The 18,233-nt window shown below is 43.0% G+C and overlaps 2 protein-coding genes across 7 annotated transcripts in view; one reads left to right on the top strand and one right to left on the bottom strand.

Annotated features, from left to right (window-relative positions):
* HDDC2 (HD domain containing 2) overlaps positions 1-3,976 on the top strand; it is a 26,751-nt gene extending 22,775 nt beyond the window's left edge. The window contains exons 5-6 of the mRNA XM_011992172.1: positions 2,622-2,760; positions 3,619-3,976. Of these exons, the coding sequence (XP_011847562.1) occupies positions 2,622-2,760; positions 3,619-3,716 (237 nt within the window). The 3' untranslated portion in view covers positions 3,717-3,976. The remainder of the gene's footprint in view (positions 1-2,621; positions 2,761-3,618) is intronic.
* Positions 3,977-16,307: 12,331 nt separating this feature from the next.
* TPD52L1 (tumor protein D52-like 1) overlaps positions 16,308-18,233 on the bottom strand; it is a 104,427-nt gene continuing 102,501 nt past the window's right edge. For all 6 annotated transcript variants that reach the window (XM_011992166.1, XM_011992167.1, XM_011992170.1 and 3 more), the window contains one exon: positions 16,308-16,972. In XM_011992166.1, the coding sequence (XP_011847556.1) occupies positions 16,844-16,972 (129 nt within the window). In that variant the 3' untranslated portion in view covers positions 16,308-16,843. The remainder of the gene's footprint in view (positions 16,973-18,233) is intronic.

The following is an 18,233-nucleotide window of genomic DNA, read 5'->3' as shown; positions in this document are numbered from 1 at the left end:
TCTTTTTGATATGTCTTTTTGACACAAATTGGCTGTGAGATGTTATTTTGCTGCTTATTCTTTTTATCTTATGGGATAGCTATATAGGATATGACCTTTCTGCCTTTCTGTTGCTTATTTTGATTGGCAGTTAGTTTTACTGAACTTTGAAGGGAAATTTGGTTCAAGTTGCTCTTTTTCTTTGTTTTTTCATTTTTATTTATTTTTAAATTGACAAAAATTGTTTATATTTATGGCTCACAACATGATATTTTGAAATATATAAATATGGAATGGCTAATCAAGCTAATTAACATATGCATTACCTCACATACTATATTTTGTGGTGAGAACAAGTTGCATTTTTAACTTCAGAGCTGCTTCTGCTTTTGTTGTTGTTGTTGTGTTTTTTTAAATGTAGCATTAAAAAAAATGTGGTGGCTTGCTTTTAGAGATGTTCTCCTGGCTTTGTTCCCCTTCTCCTTTTTTATCTGGGTCTTTTTTTCATCAGTGTTATTTGTATCCCACTCAATTTTGATTTTCTTCCCAGCAGTTTCTCCTCATTTGGGCCCTCTCCTGGAAAGGAGCCCCAGCAGGTCAGATTGGAAAATTCACTAGGGCTGGGCTGACTTTGATGTAAGCTCCTTGTGCTCATCCACTATTGGAGTGGGCAAGATCCCTCCCAGTGTCAACTACTGTTCTTAAAATGTGAGATTTCTAGAGAAAACCTTTTGGCCCTTTTGAGATTCTCCTATTCTCAGGTCCATCAGACATTAATCCTCTTACTCCCATGCTGATGTCATGCAGGGCTTATGGCTGGAGGTGGTTGTCTCTACTTGCATATATTTGGACTTGATTGGAATGTCATGTCCCCCAGTTTTTGATTGGGTTTTGCTATTTCTTTGCTGTGTCAGTTTTTGTCTGTTTCTTCTCTTTTGCTGACCCTTTTATGATGAACCTAGTTACTCAAACCAGAAACTAGGCAGTCATTTTCAGTTTTCCTTCTCGTTTACTTTTATATTTTAGTTCACTTCTTTATCCTTAATATTTCTTAAATCCTACCACTTCTTTCCATTTTCACTGTTACTATCTTACACCAGATTCCTATAACATCTCTGCTAGTGCTACAGTCTTAGAATCTGATCTCTCTGTTTCCAATCTAGATATTATCTACCTGTAGTTAGTGACCTTTCTGAAATGCAAATCTGAACCCAACTCTTCCTGACATTAAGAGCTACTTGCAATAATTTCTCCAAATGCCAATCTTTTTTCTCACCCCTAGAGTTCTGTCTGTAGTATTATTTTGTGTGCTTTGCCTTTTTATTGGAGAATGCCTATATCATTATTTTTTGAGAGAAAATTTCAATAATTTATATTTCTTTTAAAAGAAATCTGTAAGTTCACAAGAACTTGTTATAAGATGTATTGTATTTCCTAATGGTCTTTAAATATTTTTCTCACTTTGAACTTTCAACAGAAAAAAATAAATTCTAGACTGCTATGCCTGGAGTATTCCATTTCCTTTTGTGAAATCATGAACTTGAATTTATTAAACATAAACATATAACTGTGAATGTGAATAAACAAATAAAATGAAATTATTTTTAAGTGCCTTTGAGATAAAGCAAAGTGTGTTTGGTTCCATATTTAAATGATTCCCCTGTACAGTTCTCAGCTTTATCAAATCCAAGTAGCTGCCTTTATAAGAATAAGCATGTAATAAAAACTAAGAAACCTTTAAGTGATTCATATCACATCACCCTGCCAAGAAACCATGACAGGTTTATTATCTGCACACATCTGGGGTAGAATTACAAACAAGAACTTGGCAGGGAAACCATTTGGGAGCACTTTGGTCTTAATAGAAGAATGAATCTATATAGTATTAATTGGGACTTGCAGTTGGGTGGCAAGCATCATTCTATAAGAAGCAGACCTCCTGGAGCTTCTTGTTCGAAGTCTGCACTGCAGAGGGAGGGACCAGTGGGAAGAGAAAGGTAAAAAAACTGCTCCCACCCACCACATTCACCACCCTCCCGCTGCAACACATGCACATACCAGTGCATGTAAACCTCAGATCTTGGCTGTGTCCTCAATAGTCTTAACCCAGAGAAACTTAATTAAATCTACCCTATGTGGAAAGTAAGCAGAGAGATTCCCAGGTGAAGTGGTAACCAAAAGTAAATGATAAAGCTAGAAATTCACTTACAAATGACAAGGAAACCTGACATGAAATGGAGAGGGAAATACAAGTTTGAGAGGCATAAGATGAAATATCAGCTTGAAGTTAAAAATATCTAAACTACTTAGGTAGATTAAAGAATAATGATCTGAAAATGAAGACAGGTATTAAACAGGAAGAAAAGATCTTGGAAGTACGTAAGATGAATATATGAGACTTCCACAGCTTCTGGTAGAATACTTAGAATGGAGAGCACATCTTTCTTGTATAGAGTCCTGGTGTTAGGCTGTGAAATTACAGGAGAAGCGTCTCTGAAGGATTTCTAAACAGTAGAGAAATGGGGCCGATACAGAATGTACTTGTAGCTGTCACTCTGATTTCTGGTGCCGGAGTCAGAATTTTCCCGGGATACCCTATTATGCAGTGCTAATCATGCTGCTTTAATTGTCCCTTTACTTAGGAGTACGAGACCCAATCTAGTGCAGAAGCCAAATTTGTGAAGCAGCTAGACCAGTGTGAGATGATTCTTCAAGCATCTGAATATGAAGACCTTGAACACAAACCTGGAAGTCTGCAAGACTTCTATGATTCCACAGCAGGTACTCAACACGATTTTCAACAAGAGTCCGTTTTAGTTTGGCTTACTTAGTGTAGTGACCAATGTTAACATTAGGGAAACCCACTGTTAGTACCCTTATCTGACCCTTTCACGTGGAGCATCTAAAAAGAAAGGGAAGGAAACATTCGGGTAAGAGGTTGAGGATAGGAAATAAATGGAATAGAGTTTAATGTGGAATGAACAGTAAGCAACAACAGACACAGGCAAGAACAGACTGTGAGAGCAGAGATGTTGGGGTGAACAGTCCCCCATGCTAGCTGTCATGGACCTACGATAGCTTAGAGCTTGGTTGCTACCAAAGCAGAAATCTGGGGAGGTCTGAGGAGCAGGGATGACAGTACAGATCAGCCAATTGAAGTGTAGAGGTGTTTACAAGAGAGACACCTGCATCCTTGTTTACATCCTGAGCCGGCCTAGCCCCTCTGATCTTCCTCCTTGTCTTTTCATATATAGGTGCTTCATTCTCCTTACTTAATTGCAGGTTTGGGATGGGCAGAGATTGTCGTCAGCTTTCTGAGCTCTCACACCTGAGTTTTCCCATAGTTCCTGGTAGAGGCACTCAGGAGCCTGGTGAAGTTTCCCCTAGCTCTGCCTAATTGATGATTCCTTGCCTGAGTCTCATCCTTATTCTCAGTTGCACCTGGGGTGACAGAGAATAAATCCCAAGTGGTCCCCTTCGGCCCCTTCCCAGGACCTGCAATCTCCTTCTGCTTTGGAGTGAAGCATGGGTCAGATCACAGACTAGAGCCCCCAGTGAACCCTGGGATCAAGCTGGGGAAATGAATGTACTCTCTTGTCAATATGGGAATGTATTTTTTGCTGTTCTTTTGCTTTGCAGGAAAATTCAATCACCCTGAGATAGTCCAGCTTGTTTCTGAACTTGAGGCAGAAAGAAACGCTAACATAGCTGCAGCTGCCAGTGAGCCACACTCCTGAGACACTCTCTAAATTGCTGCACTCCTGTAAAAAACATTATTTTTCCATTTCATTGTATTGTGTTTTGCCATTGTTGGTCTGTTGATTTCCCTAGATGTGAGTCTGTTTGTTTTCAGTTGTCTGGACTTCAGCAAGAAATGTGATATAACTTGGGCACTAAAGCCACAGAACAGGAAGCGGTTATGAAAGTGCCATGGATGAAGACTGGAGGGGGCAGTGCCTGTTTATGAACTAAATAAATAAATATTAAACACCTAAAACTTTGGAGTATTTATTGGAGATTTAAAATCATCTTATTCTGACTTAATTACCAATATCCCCGAAGGCCAGATTCATTGAACAACAGAAAATTTCATTATGATTGCTTTTAAGAACAGATTCTTCAGCTGATTTAGTGATAAGAATCCAGAAAAGAAAATGTACTAGTAATGTATTCTCTCCCCGGATGAAATTGCTGCCTTATTCGGATTCACTCTCTTGAGCCAGATTCTGAATTTCACTGCAGACTGCTTCAGACTCCTAATCATAGGCTTGTAAACCTACTAATAAATAGGCTCTTCCCCTCTTCCCAGTACTTTTTGTCATTTAGAGATATAAATTTGGGCATATAAAAATGCAACTTGTATTCCTCTGTATATTTCTCCCTGACTTATAAATCTTGAGACTTTGATTGTAAGAGCATGTATCATCAGATGAGAAATATAAATAGGAACTGGGGTCATTGAGACTTAGGTAGGGAATATATCAACCCAATTTCTTCCTCTCTTCTCCCTTTTATAGGATAAATAATCCACCTCATCTGCTCTTACATTGAATAGTGCAAAAAGGAATATGATTTCCACAAACCTGCCACATATTTTGGTGTGGAGCAATGATGCTTGTCCCTTTAATTCAAATGTCACTTTCCATTTGAAGGCCTTTGAGGCTGGCATGCTGAAAATTCTAGGCAGCGTTTCTTTGGAAACTCTTTGCAGTATCCATGGATACCCAATCTGCAGGAAGCAAGGTGCATGATCTTTTCAGAAGCAACACACATATGTATGTGTAAATGATCTGTATCAAAAAGAAGAAAGAGGGTAAAGTCTGCTACTGGATGTATGGTTAGTAGGAAAACAACTCCATCTATTAGGAATGTGGAGATTTTGCCTTGGCATGAAAACATACACACAAAATAACCCCAGATAAAGTTCAAGTATTTCTAACCAGAAGGTGTTCTGTGGCCTCACAGTTTTATTTTCAATGTTTTGTCTACCATGATTTTCATAAATAGCTAACAACACAGTTCACAGAGAGACTTTGGAAACTTCTACTGGGTTAAACTTTGTGACTAGTCACTTAACCATTATCTCAGTTCATCATCTACCTGCCAAATGGGAGTTTTCAATTAATCCTAAACCTTCCTTCCTGAGGAAATACACCTTTTAAAGGAATAAAGAAAAAATATAGTAGTGTTATAAATAAAACATTTGATAAGATAACAAAATGAAGATCAATAAAATAACAGCTCCTGAGTCTGCCAGCAATGTCTATAAATATTTGAGCATTATTACTTAAAAATGTTTTCCTTAGAAGATACCTGCCACTTACCTAGAATTTGTCTTCTGAATGACAACCCTATAATTACAATGCAGAGTAAATAATTATTCATGGTTTGAACTCAAGAAAAAAGAATTATTTGTTACTGTTTGTCAGATTGTAGCCCAAACTGAGGTCCAAGGGGAGTTGGTGGGCTGGTGGCGGGTAGCTGGAAAAACTTGAGGAATCGTAGGCAGTTTTGACATGGCCTTATTCTCTCTCTGGGCGCGAGCCATATGTACAGCATCGGTGGGTAGTTAAACCTTTTACAGACAATAGTGAATCCAAGCCAAGCACAGGCTCCTGTGAATGGTCACCTAATGTGCCTCATGTGGCGTGGTTACATAATGTGTAGTTGTGCGCCTGCGTTCCAAACCCACTGAGTCATCCTGTGCCAGAAGGCTGCCTCAGCCTACTCCTGACTAAAATGCAGCCATTTCCCTTACACTCCATCCCCTAGGCTGAGGGGAGTCTTTCAGGTAGGGATATGTGCCCACAGGGTGGAGCCCTGAATTCATAACCCACAACAACAATACAGAGAGCGACGGCTCATTACTAGGATCCCAGCTATGCTACTTAGGACTATTAGGGCCCGGCGTAGGCCAGAGCCCAGAGATGTCCACCATCTCTGCAGGGGGTTACCACTAAGGCTCTCAACCACCCTGATCTCCCATGAGACCTCTTGCAGGGCTGCTGTTATGTTCTGCCAATTGTCAGGGATAAAGGTACAACACTGTGTTCTTAAAAGAGCACAGGTGCCTCCTTGTGCAGTAGGTTACTGTGTCTAAGCACATTCAGTTTTGCAACACCATGTTTCTCATCTGATGAGCCGCATCCATTAACAGGAGGAGGGCCACTTGGGTGTAATTCAGAGCCCGAGTGGTGTGCTCTGCAAGAGAGGTAACACGTACTTCTACAGTTGTGACACCCACTCCAGGGATAGTCACTGTCAAGGAGTAGAACCACCAAGGGGCTCGTTGCACTCAGAAACGAGAGTGTAGCGCCTCCCAGTTATGCAGTGTCTGGGCAATGTGGACAGAACAGTGGCAGGTACATAAGACCACCCCCAGGTCCAACATTTAGTCTAGTTCACTGGTAGATAAGGCCACCCTGTGTCCCCACAGACCCATAAACTCCCAGGGGGCACAAAGTCCATTGGGGCCCAACCTTGGTGGGGCTGCTTGTTCAGCATACCTTCAGTATGGTGACATGTGTTATGTTTACACAGGCCATGATGGGTACCCATCCCACAGTAGTGTTAGCCCAATGTTGCTCTATGCACTGTGACACCTGGGCTGGGGGTACTACGTGTTCCCCCACTAGCCAGCCCTAGCCATCATAAATGCTATGGGCCAGTCAGGTGATGGGAGTACCATGGATCTTGCAGCATCCTTTGTCTAAAGCTTGCCGCGTTGCATTCCAGTTGTCAACCATGGGACCCCAAGTCTCCAGCCAGGTCCAGTTCTCTGCAGTCACTGAATGTATATGCTAAGGCAAGTCATCTGCAGCTGCTGCTGGAAGGGCAGTGCAGACCCAAAAGTTGGAAACATTGGTCACCTCAGCATAGGTGTGGACGCAGTTTACAATGCAGTTGGAACATTTTAACCTATGGCCAAAATGGTAGAGCAGGCACAGCTATGAACAGGTAAATCATGTCCCTCAGGCAAAATGCAGGCTAACTTTTCATCCATGGATAACAATGCAGCTGCCAAGAGCTTCTGCCCTGGGCGATGGTACCACACCTTCTCAGCTCCCCATGGTTCCTATGGGTCCAGTGTCTATGCCAAAGTCAAGCAGAGTCAAGGAGGAGCTCATAGTAGGCCATGCAGACAGTACTTATGTCGCCCAGAGGAGTGTTTCTTCCCTGGCCATTGCCCTAAGAACAGTCAACCAAGGGTGGCATGCATTGAACGCCCAAGGAGTGACATGCAAGTCATACTGTAGGCCCTCCCCACAGGGAGCTACAATGGTCAACCACCAGCAGTGGGGAGCCTGGAGGGTCCATGGCCACAGCCAGGTTTTCTGTTCCCCTCCCTTCAGGGGCGTTGGGGCAGGCAACAAAAGGTTACCGTTCGTCCCCATACCTGGTCGGAGGAGGTCATCCTTAGTGTGTATCTGCAACTGAATAGGGGTGGTGGCCCAGTATAACAAAGCCTCTGCAAGGGCCGGGCCATCTTTCCATGGCCATTCATTCAAGGTTTGAACCACCAGGTCCAGCTTGGAACTCCAGCCCTGCAAAGACAGGGGTGTGACATGCAAGCATAACCCATTCTTCAAGAGCCCTTTGTATCACTCAATCGTACCTATAGCTTGTGGGTTGTATGGCACATGGAATCCCCACTTTATGTCCATTTGTTGTGCCCATTGTTGTACCTGTTGTCCAGTGAAATGGGTTCCCCTATCACTCTCTACAGCCAGAGGGCAACCATCCAGGGCACATAAGTGTTGCAAGACCCAGAGGATGTGCTGTTGATTGGCCACCCTGCAAGGGTAGATGTACAACAGTCAGGCCTGTGACCATGTCCACAGCTGTTAGCACATGTGTATATCCTTGCAATTTTGGCAGCAGCCCGATGTAGTCTACTTACCACCTAGTCAAGGTCACTCAAACTATTGTCACTTGTGTAACAGTGGGCAGATGCCTCCATCTAGGGTATGACTGAGTACATGCTGGGCATTTCTGATGAGCCTCCCAAATATCTTGCATTGGCAGGGACAGACTCCAACGCTTATTGCTCTGTTATATCAGTTTGCCCCTGGCATGTCCCAGTTTCTGGTGTAGCCACAAGGCCACATCTTGTGTAGGTGCCGACTAACCATTGGACCTTGGCCAAGACATCTGCCTCAACATTACCAAGAGGGGCCACACGCACATGGCCTGACACATGATAAATAGTTACATCTTTCTGATGACCCATTTCCCAGAGGTCTTGCCACATCACTTGGCTCCACATAGGCCAGTGGCCGACTAGCCAATTTTGTATTTTCCAAGTAGTTAACCACAAGGTTAAGCCTAGAGAGACTGCCCAACTATTGGTACAGATTACCATGGATGTCTGCTCCTTAGTGATCACCATCTATACTGCTCTAAGTTCAGCCCATTGGCTACTTTGCCCACACCCGGTTTCAAACCATATGGTGTCTGTACTAGGGTTGGACAGCAGCAGTGGTCCAGGCAGCATTAGATCCTAGTCTAGATCCATCTGTGTACCATGCCCCATGGGGAATGGGGGTTACCCTTCCTTAAACAGTGATGGCTTGGGGTCTAGGGGTGCCTCAGGCCCTATGGCCTCTTGCATTAGGTCTATGGGTTCCAAGACCTCTTGCAACTCTGCTGCTAAGGGTCTTGTACTCAGCAAACTTCGCTGTTCCAAGTAGGTGCCCCACTTTGCCAAAGTGGATGTCTGTGCCATCCCAGTCCAGGGGGACATTACCCATGAATGCACCCATGGTGCTATTGGGTAAGCCATCCACGTGATGACTGTAGCCCATTCTGTCACACTCTCACAAGACTGAAGTGCAGCATATACAGCTGCTAGCTGTTTCTCTATCAAGGACTGTTGGAGCTCAGCTCTTTTCCATAGTTGGGACTAAAAGCCTACTAGTGTTCTCAGGCACTCTGTGTGCTGCCACAGGCCCTAACTGAAACCATCTGTGGTCACATGCACATCCAGCTCAAACAGGTGCCCCTGGTCAACTACCCATAGGGCTTGTGCCTGCTGAATAGCCTGCTTGGCTGCCAGGAAAGCAGTCTCAGCCATATCATCCCAATTCCAGGTAGCTCCCTTCTTTGTTAACCATGCAACGGTTTTATTATTTGAGCTAAATGGGGTAGAAATGCCCACCAATATCCCAGGAGGCCCAGAAAAGTTTGCAGCTGCTTCACTGTGGTGGGCCAGGGCTATGCCTGAGTTTTGTCAGTAATAGCTTCTGGTATGGCCATCATCTTACCCAACCAGGTAACTCCCAAGAATTTGGCAGATAATCCAGACCCCTGGACCTTGGATTCATTGATGGCCCAACTGCATGCTGCCAAATGTCATGAGAGGAGCACCGCCACATCTAAATCTACAAGAGAATCAGAGGTTAACATAACATCATCAATATAATGGAATAGGCGGACCCCTTCTGGACATTGCCAAGTGACTAAATCCATGACAACAAGACCATGACATATGGTGGGGCTATGCACATAGCACTGTGGCAACATTGTAAAAGTTCATTGTTGCCCTTCCCAGGTGCAGGCAAACTGTTCCTGGCTCTTGGAGCAATGTTGGTGGAGAAAAATGAATTGACCAAGTTCACCACATAGTGGTACTGTCCCAGTTCCATTGTCAAGCATTCCATCAAATCCATGATTGACGGTACAGCTGCACGCAAAGGGGGTGTTACTTTATTCAGTTCCTGATAGTTTACCGTCATCTGCCAAGTTCCATCAAACTTTCTAACTGGCCACACTGGAGAATTGAAGGAGCTGTGGATGCCACACACTATCTGCACTTCCTCCAGCTTTTTAATTGTCTCAGTTATCTTCGTATGCCCACCCAGCAAATGGCATTGGTGGGTGGAAGTAACCAGTTGGGGTTGTGGCAGGACCTGAGGCTGGTGATGCTTATGTCCGCGCAGCACCAGCTTCACCAGATGCACTCAAAGTCTGAATTCCCTGGCCGGGGTTTGTAACGTCAGGCCATGTAAAATGTCCACCCCCAGGATGTATTCAGGTCTGGGGGAGACACACACAGTATATAAATAGGGAGCCAAGCAGCCAATGCTGAGGTACAGAGACACAGGTTTCACTTTCAGTAACCAGCCTCCACAACCATCAATGCAACAGCATTGCCCGGAAACTTATCTGATTCCCATACACAAGGCTACAATCTGTGCCAATATTTACCAGCACTGGCACCTGCTCTAAGTTGGTGGGGGACTGGTGAATTGCTAATTCTACATGTGGCCACTGGTCATCTGGTGTCCCCCCAAGCTGGGCACTTTGGCCAGTTCCCTAATCAAACAGGAAAGGTGCTACATTTCAACCTGGCTGCAGCAAGTAGTCCTTGAGTTGGAGCACCTGGGAGGGAATGGGTCATGCAGCAATGTCCTTCTTCCCCTTGGTGTTTTCCAGAATTGCTTCTCTGGAGACAACTGTCTCCACAAAGTTAAGACTACTTCATTGGGCAGCTTATTGATATTTTTCTCAGTCAACCCTGGCCAAAATCAAATCTATCCACATCTGTGAGCGTGTCACTCGCTGGGGCCCCCTCTTTGCCCAAGGGGGAGCCCTCTGTGGGCAGGGCACCTTCCTCTTCTTTATGGTGTGGATCCCTCAGTACCACCGACAGCCTTCTGCTTCCCAGAAAGCCGCCATAGCAGTGGTCACTTCATTTACGTGGTGCCCTCCCTACAGGGTGAGGACAACAGCTAGGAAGCCAAAGGCACTCGGAGGTGCAGAGGTAAATGTTCATCATCTGGCCCCAGATATTCAGGTCACACATAGCCTGCCACATAACCACTGCCCAGATGACTTGCACCAAATCAGCACATGACTGCCATTTACTCACAGTTTCAGATGTTTCACCAATGTCATTTCACACAGTCCATATGGCTGCCCAAAGCCACTCAGTCAGGGTGTGGTCACCTTGCCCTGACACTAACCACCTGCTCACTTGCAACCACTGAAGGAAGGAGGGGAGTCATGATGGAGGCGAGTCATGATAGAGGCCACCTTTTCTATCCCAGAGGCAGAACAGGAGATACTATCTACTCCCTCATCCCACAAATGAAGCATCCAGGTAGGCAGGGGTTCCCCTGGACGCTGGCAGCCCTACTTGCCTAATTCTTGCAACTCAGTTGGGGTATAGGCAATATATGAATTGTGTTGTGTTACCACTCTGGGAGGGGGTCCCTGAGCCCACCCTTGGGGCCCCAGTGGCTATTCATGATCTACCTTCTGATGGACCACTGAGCAACCCCACAACAGAGGTCCCTCTTCCACGGTATCAGACTGAGTGAGGATCTTCGGCCAATACAACAGACCCAGACCTCGAAGCCTCACTCCTTGTTGGTGCTCTGTGCTTCCAGCTGCTTCAGTGCCTACTCTATGCACTGAAGCATGACCCATCTAACACTGCCCAGGTTTCCAACAGAGCCCATCTGAGCAGTACAGCTGCCACTGGGTACCACAGCCCATGTTCTGTCCACATGGCCGACCCAGAATCAGCAGGGACCAAAGGCTCACTCACCTCATGATCCTGCTCACCGCATCAATTGTCAGGTTCTAGCCCAAGCTGAGGTCCGAAGGGAGCCAGTGGGAGGGTGGTGGGTAGCTGGAAAAACACTCAAGGAATCACAGGCAGTTTCGACATGGCTTTATTCTTTCTCTGGGTGCGAGCTAGATGTACAGCATCAGCAGGATAGTTGTACCTTTTATAGACAAAAGTGGCTCCAAGCCAAGCACAAGCTCATATGAGTGGTCACCTAATGCGCCTCATGTGGCAGGGTTACATAACGTGTGGAGTTGTGTGCCTGTGCTCCAAACCTGCTGAGTCATGGTGCGCCAGAAGGCCACCTCGGCCTACTCCTGACTAAAGCACAACCATTTCCCTTACACTCTACCCCCTAGGCCGAGGGGAGTCTTTCAGGTAGGATACATGCCCATAGGGCAGAGCCCTGGATCCATAACCCACAACAATACAGAGAGCAACAGCTCACTACTAGGATCCCAGCTATACTACTTATGACTTTTAGGGCCCAGCATAGGCCAGAGCCCAGGAATGTCCACCATCTCTGTAAGGGGCCATCCATAAGGCTCTCAACCACCTTAATTTCCCATGAGACTGCTTTCAGAGCTGTTGTTATGTTCTGCCAATTGTCAGGGATAAAGGTATGACATTGTATTCCTAAAAGGATACAGGTGCCTCCTTGGGTAGCAGTTAGTATGTCTAAACACGTTCAGTTTTGCAACACCACCTCAGCTTACTACTGATTAAAGTGCAGCCATCTTCCTGACACTGTTTTTCCCTTATGGATTGGTATTTTATCAGCTATTACATAATTCTCAATGCCCTTGTATTTGAAAATGTTGATTCACCTCAAAGCCTTGTGGTGGTGATACATGCTCTGGGGTAAATGACTGATGAAGTGCTTTGTAAAAAAGCAACTCTGTACTCAGCATTTTCATTTAAGCAACTTGTCAGTATTCACATTCAAAGGTGAAATGGGATGATTTCTGTGAAAGACATGATTTTGTTATTTTTGGTTTGCTTTAATTTATATATATATAAAATATATGATGGATAGATATATGTATTCTATATATTTTATATATAATGTGTGTGTACATAATATACCCTCTGGTGTGAACTGAAAGTCAAGTAGAAATGTAGCATAAAGAATTTTACCATGCTTAGAGGTTATCAAAAGTAGCCATAAATAGCAAATATAACAATATTTGCCAAATATTACAGTTTGAAGTTACATTTGAATGCCAGGTTTGAAGAAGTTGTTTCACATTTCATATTAAGTTACTTTTTAACCTTACCACCATCTTCCTTTATCACGCTACTTCTACTCAAATTGAATACTAAGTGAGAGGAGGATGATGGGGTTGATATTCAACAACTTTCAAGTTTACATATAATTTTGGAGCAATGAACAGTGACAGAAGAGCCATGTAGATCCTTGGGCTCCCTCCACACTGGCCACTGTGAATGCTATGGCATATCATCACATTACATCCTAAAGCATGCAGTTTGTTCTGTTTGCTATGATTCAAGAACAGATTTCTAACAAAATTTGTAATTTAGAGTAAGATATGCAGATTGCATTGCTAAAAATGACCTGCCAATAGTTGTAATCTTTTTTTTTTTTTTTGAGATAGCGTCTCATCTCTCTGTCACCCTGGCTGGAATGCAGTGGCATGATCTCAGCTCACTGCAGCCTCTGCCTCCCTGGTTCAAGAGATTCTCCCATCTCAGCCTCCCAAATAGCTGGGATTACAGGGATGTGCCACCACGCACAGCTAATTTTTGCATTTTTAGTAGAGACAGGGTTTCACCATGTTGGCCAGGCTGGTCTCGAACTCCTGATCTCAGTTGATCCACCCACCTTGGACTCCGAAAGTTCTGGCAATACAGGCGTGAGTCACCACGCCCAGCCAATAGTCATAATCTTTATGTGATGTGAGTTGTGAGATAAAGTTAGCATTATAAATTTACAAATATGTTCATCATACCACAGTATTTAAAATGTGGTAAATGGTTAAATTTCAGAATGGCTTACTTTTTTTTAAAAGCTAGTTTGTTTTGTAATCACAATTACATCAGAATTTTTGATAATTTAAAGAACTGACCCTTGAACAACTCGGGGGTTAGGCCTGCACTTTTAAAATCCAATTCTTGACTGGGTGCGGTGGCTCACGCCTGTAATCCTAGCACTTTGGGAGACCGAGGCAGGTGGATCACAAGGTCAGGAGTTCAAGACCAGCCTGGTCAAGATGGTGAAACCCTGTTTCTACTAAAAATACAAAAATTAGCCGGGTGTGGTGGTAGGCACCTGTAATCCCGGCTACTCGGGAGGCTGAGACAGAGAATTGCTTGAACCCAGGAGGCAGAGGTTGCAGTGAGCCAAGATTGCGCCACTGTACTCCAGCTTGGGCGACAGGGCAAAACTCAGTCTCAAAAATAAATAAATATATAAATAAAACAGAAATCTGATTCTAACTTTGGACTCCCCCCAAACTTAACTACCAACAGGTACTGTTGACCATAAGCCTTACTGATAACATAAATGGTTAATTAACATATATTTTTATGCTATATGCATTACATATGGTATTCTTACAATAAAGTAAGCTCTGGAAAGAAAATGTTAAAAAAAACCCAAAGAGATAATATATGTACTATTCATTAAGTGGAAGCAGATGATCATAAAGGTCTTTATCCTCATTGTCTTCGTGTTGAGTAGGCTGCAGAAGGGGAGAGGTTGGTATCACTGTCTCAGATGTGGCAGAGGCAGAAGAAGATCTGCACATAAGTGGACCCTCACAGTTCAAACTCCTGTTGTTCAAGGGTCAACTGTACATTTTCTGTGGAGGTATCCTTTCATACACACATGGTGTTGACCTGAAGTCATTTTGGTTTGTTCATAAAAGGTTATGTTCACTGTGTGCAATTACTTTTTAGGACTTGTGAAACATTTTAAACTACTGCTTGTGAACTGAGCCCCACTAGATGTCATTGAGAAGCTCAGCAATCAATTGCATCAGGATGAGCTTGCACACCCATGGTGAGGGAGAACCAGACAGCTCTTAGTGATGCTCCCGAGGCTAAAAGTAGGCTCACTGCCTAAACTAGGCAAGACTGCCCACCTACCAACAAGTGTTTGATTTATCTAATCTGAGTTATTCATACACATTTTATGACAAAAAGAAAAAATGTTACTTATGCCATGACCATTATGAATATCACGTCTAGGTCAGAGTGAATAATGAAAAGCTTTTAGATGGATAGAGATGATGTGAATAAGATTCTTTCCAAACTAATGAAATCAGAATTTTGATGAATGGAATAAAATAAATAGCTAAAATATGTTGGAGGCTTTAAGATATTACCACTAAGTTTTCTTGATTGTTTTTCTATCCAATTCTAATATTGTGTTTTCAGATTGTAAGGCTGAGACTAATGTGTGCAGAAACTGGTTGGTGAATGGAGATATTTGTTTAAAGTACCATAACTTTATCTTATACGATGTGGTGTGCCGAGTATGGTAAAAAAAAGAAGGTGGCAGGGAGTTTTCACAAGCCACTTCACACTCAACAGGCAACTACAGATTGGGCACAGAGACTGAGTACCTGCGTGCTGTGTTGGGCGGGCCAGCATGGCCTGCGAGTCAGCTGGGCAGGGTTGGCTTCCTGCCTCTGCTTCAACCAACAGACTGGAAGCACAAGTATGGGAGATTTCCAGCATCCCTGCTAGTGAGCCTTCTTTGTTTACATTCATCCACTGTGGTTCCAGTTTACAGCCTCATTCCCTGTGCGAAGATTCCAGGCCTCAGAGATGATGTTGTCCTGAACCACCTTGGTTTTCGGTTAGGTTTGCAGATTGTACAGCTTGTCATGCTCCATTAATTTGAGTAGAATTTTTCAGATGTGCTTTACTTCAAAATGTCATATAGATCTACTTCTATTTAATAAACATAAAACATGAACAATTAGCATGCTAACAAATATGTATATATTATATGGGCTTTCTAAAATAGTGATTTTTTTTTTAGGTTGGATGTCTGTTCAGTGTGCATTTTACAAATATATCTTAAGTCTATATCCCTGCTACCTAATAACAAATATATGTTCCCATTTAGAAAAAGAAAAGAGATACATGTGATATGGAAGATAAAAGTTAGTGCAGAAATCTGAGTGGATTGATAAATACCATTTTCAAACATGTGAACAATTTACAAACTGAAAGGGGTTGCAGAACTCTGCTTCTCTCATTTTCTAGCTCTCTCTTTTTTGGATATCCTTTATCTAACTACTACTGTATGTAGATGGGAGAGAATTTTAAAATTGGAGATTGTTTTAACATCCTAGGACAGCTGAGGTAATATTTATTTTCATATCCTCGCTCATGTTCACCAAAGCAGTGTAAAAGTTGACTACTTATTATTTTTGGAGACAATGTCTCACTCTGTCACCCAGGCTGGAGTAGTGCAATCATAGCTCAGTGCAGCTTCAAACTCCTAGGCTCAAGCAATCCTCCTGCCTCAGCCTCTATTGTAGCTGGAACTACAGGCAAGCAACACTATGTCTGGCTACTTTTTTTCTTTTTTTTTTGTAGAGACAGGGTCTGTGTTGCCCAGGCTGATCTTTAACTCCTGGCCTCAAGCAATCCTCTTACCTTGGCATCCAAAAGAGTTGGGATTACAGGTGTGAGCCACCACACCTGGGTAAAAGTTGATTTAAAATTGCATCCGTAAAATCATAACTAGCAACTTTTAAGACAAAGAAATTAAGAATTCAAAGTCATTAAAATCAATTATTTTAATTGCTGAAATTAACAGACATAATTGATGTAGGTGAGAGAGATCACAAGTAGTTGGATGAAATTTATAGTAAATCATCCTATTGCTGGAGACAGTCGTGAAGAGCTCCATCCTGTTGATCTGCTGAACTGAAAGGGACTGTTCATTCAGCCTTCAAGGACATGCACATCATAAAGGAGGCCAAGCAAAAATCAAAGCAAACAATAGCTACATGTTTGGAAAAATATACATCGAATTACACAGACAAGAGTTATGACCAGTTGTGTACTTGCTCAAGTGGGAACATTTTAAAATGTGACAGTCATCTACGAATACTGAAATGTGATGGTCAAGTGGTCCATCATCAACACAAATACAAATGGAAATCATTAAACTTTCTTGAGGGGCCATTTGAATAACAATGTCAAAGCCTGGGTTTTTCCCAGCGGGATTTTGGTCTTCTTATCTGGATAAGCACAGGCAGAGATGGGCTGGGTAGTGGCCGGTTTCTGGATGCAGCCACACGCTGGCTGGACTTAGCACTGCAGCTCCTCCTCCTTGGTCCGCCGGGAGCCTCCTGCCAAGCTCTGGGCGCTGGCATGGGCGGTGGAGCTGAGGACCTCCTCAAAACTGCCTCCATTAGGGTTCGTCCCGCCTACTTTCGTCTGAAATGAGCAGATCCACAAAAATGCAGTGAGTTGTTACTATCATTTTTGTAATGTCTTTATAAGAATGCCAAAGGCTGGATTACTTTCAAATTCAGAAATACTTTCTATCTTTAGAGACAAAAGAATGTACAGAAGTTTGTTTCCTTTTGCAGAGTGCTAGAATGTTATTCATACTTGGGTTCTGGGATAGGATTCCAAACTTTAATTTTGTACTATTTTAGCACTCTCTTTTTATCTCTTCTACATCCAAGATTTTAATTCCTTCAGAAGCATAATCGGATCCATGGACTTGGAACATCTATCCCCACTCACCCAGATAACTGATCTAATCAAAATGGAATTTGATTTTTTATTAATTCCTCCAATTTTACAATGTATAAACATCCTTACATGACATAAACTTAGATTTTTCTACTTGGGAGTTAGCAGGGCAAACTGGATTTCTGACAAATGTCTTTTGAAAAGTCAGAGTGGCTCAATGGAAAATGATTTCTGGTTTCTGCTTTGAAAGTTGAAGATGGATCAAGTCTTAATCACTGGTGATTTCACATCATCTTAGACAACTGCCTTTTGATACGGTTTGGCTGTGTCCTCACCCAAATCTCATCCTGACTCGTAGTTCCCATAGTCCTCATAATCCTACCAGGGAGGAACCTGGTAGGAGGTAATTGAATCATGGGGGCGGTGACCTCCATGCTGTTCTCGTGATAGTGAGTGACTTCTCACAAGATCTGATGATTTTACAAGGGGCTTTTCACCTTTTGTTCTGCACTTCTTCTTCTTGCCACCGTGTGAAGAAGGACATGTTTACTTCCCCTTCTGCCATTATTGTAAGTTTCCTGAGGTCCCCTCAGCCTTGTGGAACTATGAGTCAATTAAATCTCTTTCCTTTATAAATTACCCAGTCTCAGGTATTTCTTCACAGCAGCGTGAAATGGAATTAATACATCCTTATAGTAGGAATATTCTTTACAATGCAGTTATGATGTTTTACAAGGCCTTTTTCTCGTGTATTTGTTATTGACTAAGAATAGAAACCTGAAGGAATTAACTTACAATTTAAAAATATGGCTAAATATTTTGAAACATTCCTTATTAAAACTGCTGTATATTTGATGATGCAAAATGCTTAGTGCAAGTCCATTAATAGTCACATTTGTAGCCGGGCGCGGTGGCTCAAGCCTGTAATCCCAGCACTTTGGGAGGCTGAGACGGGCGGATCACGAGGTCAGGAGATCGAGACCATCCTGGCTAACAC

This window comes from Mandrillus leucophaeus, unplaced genomic scaffold (assembly GCF_000951045.1).
Source record: "Mandrillus leucophaeus isolate KB7577 unplaced genomic scaffold, Mleu.le_1.0 Scaffold405, whole genome shotgun sequence".
NCBI classification, from domain to species: domain Eukaryota; kingdom Metazoa; phylum Chordata; class Mammalia; order Primates; family Cercopithecidae; genus Mandrillus; species Mandrillus leucophaeus.
Note: the sequence above shows the minus strand (reverse complement) of the source record. Positions and strands in the feature narration are given on the sequence as shown.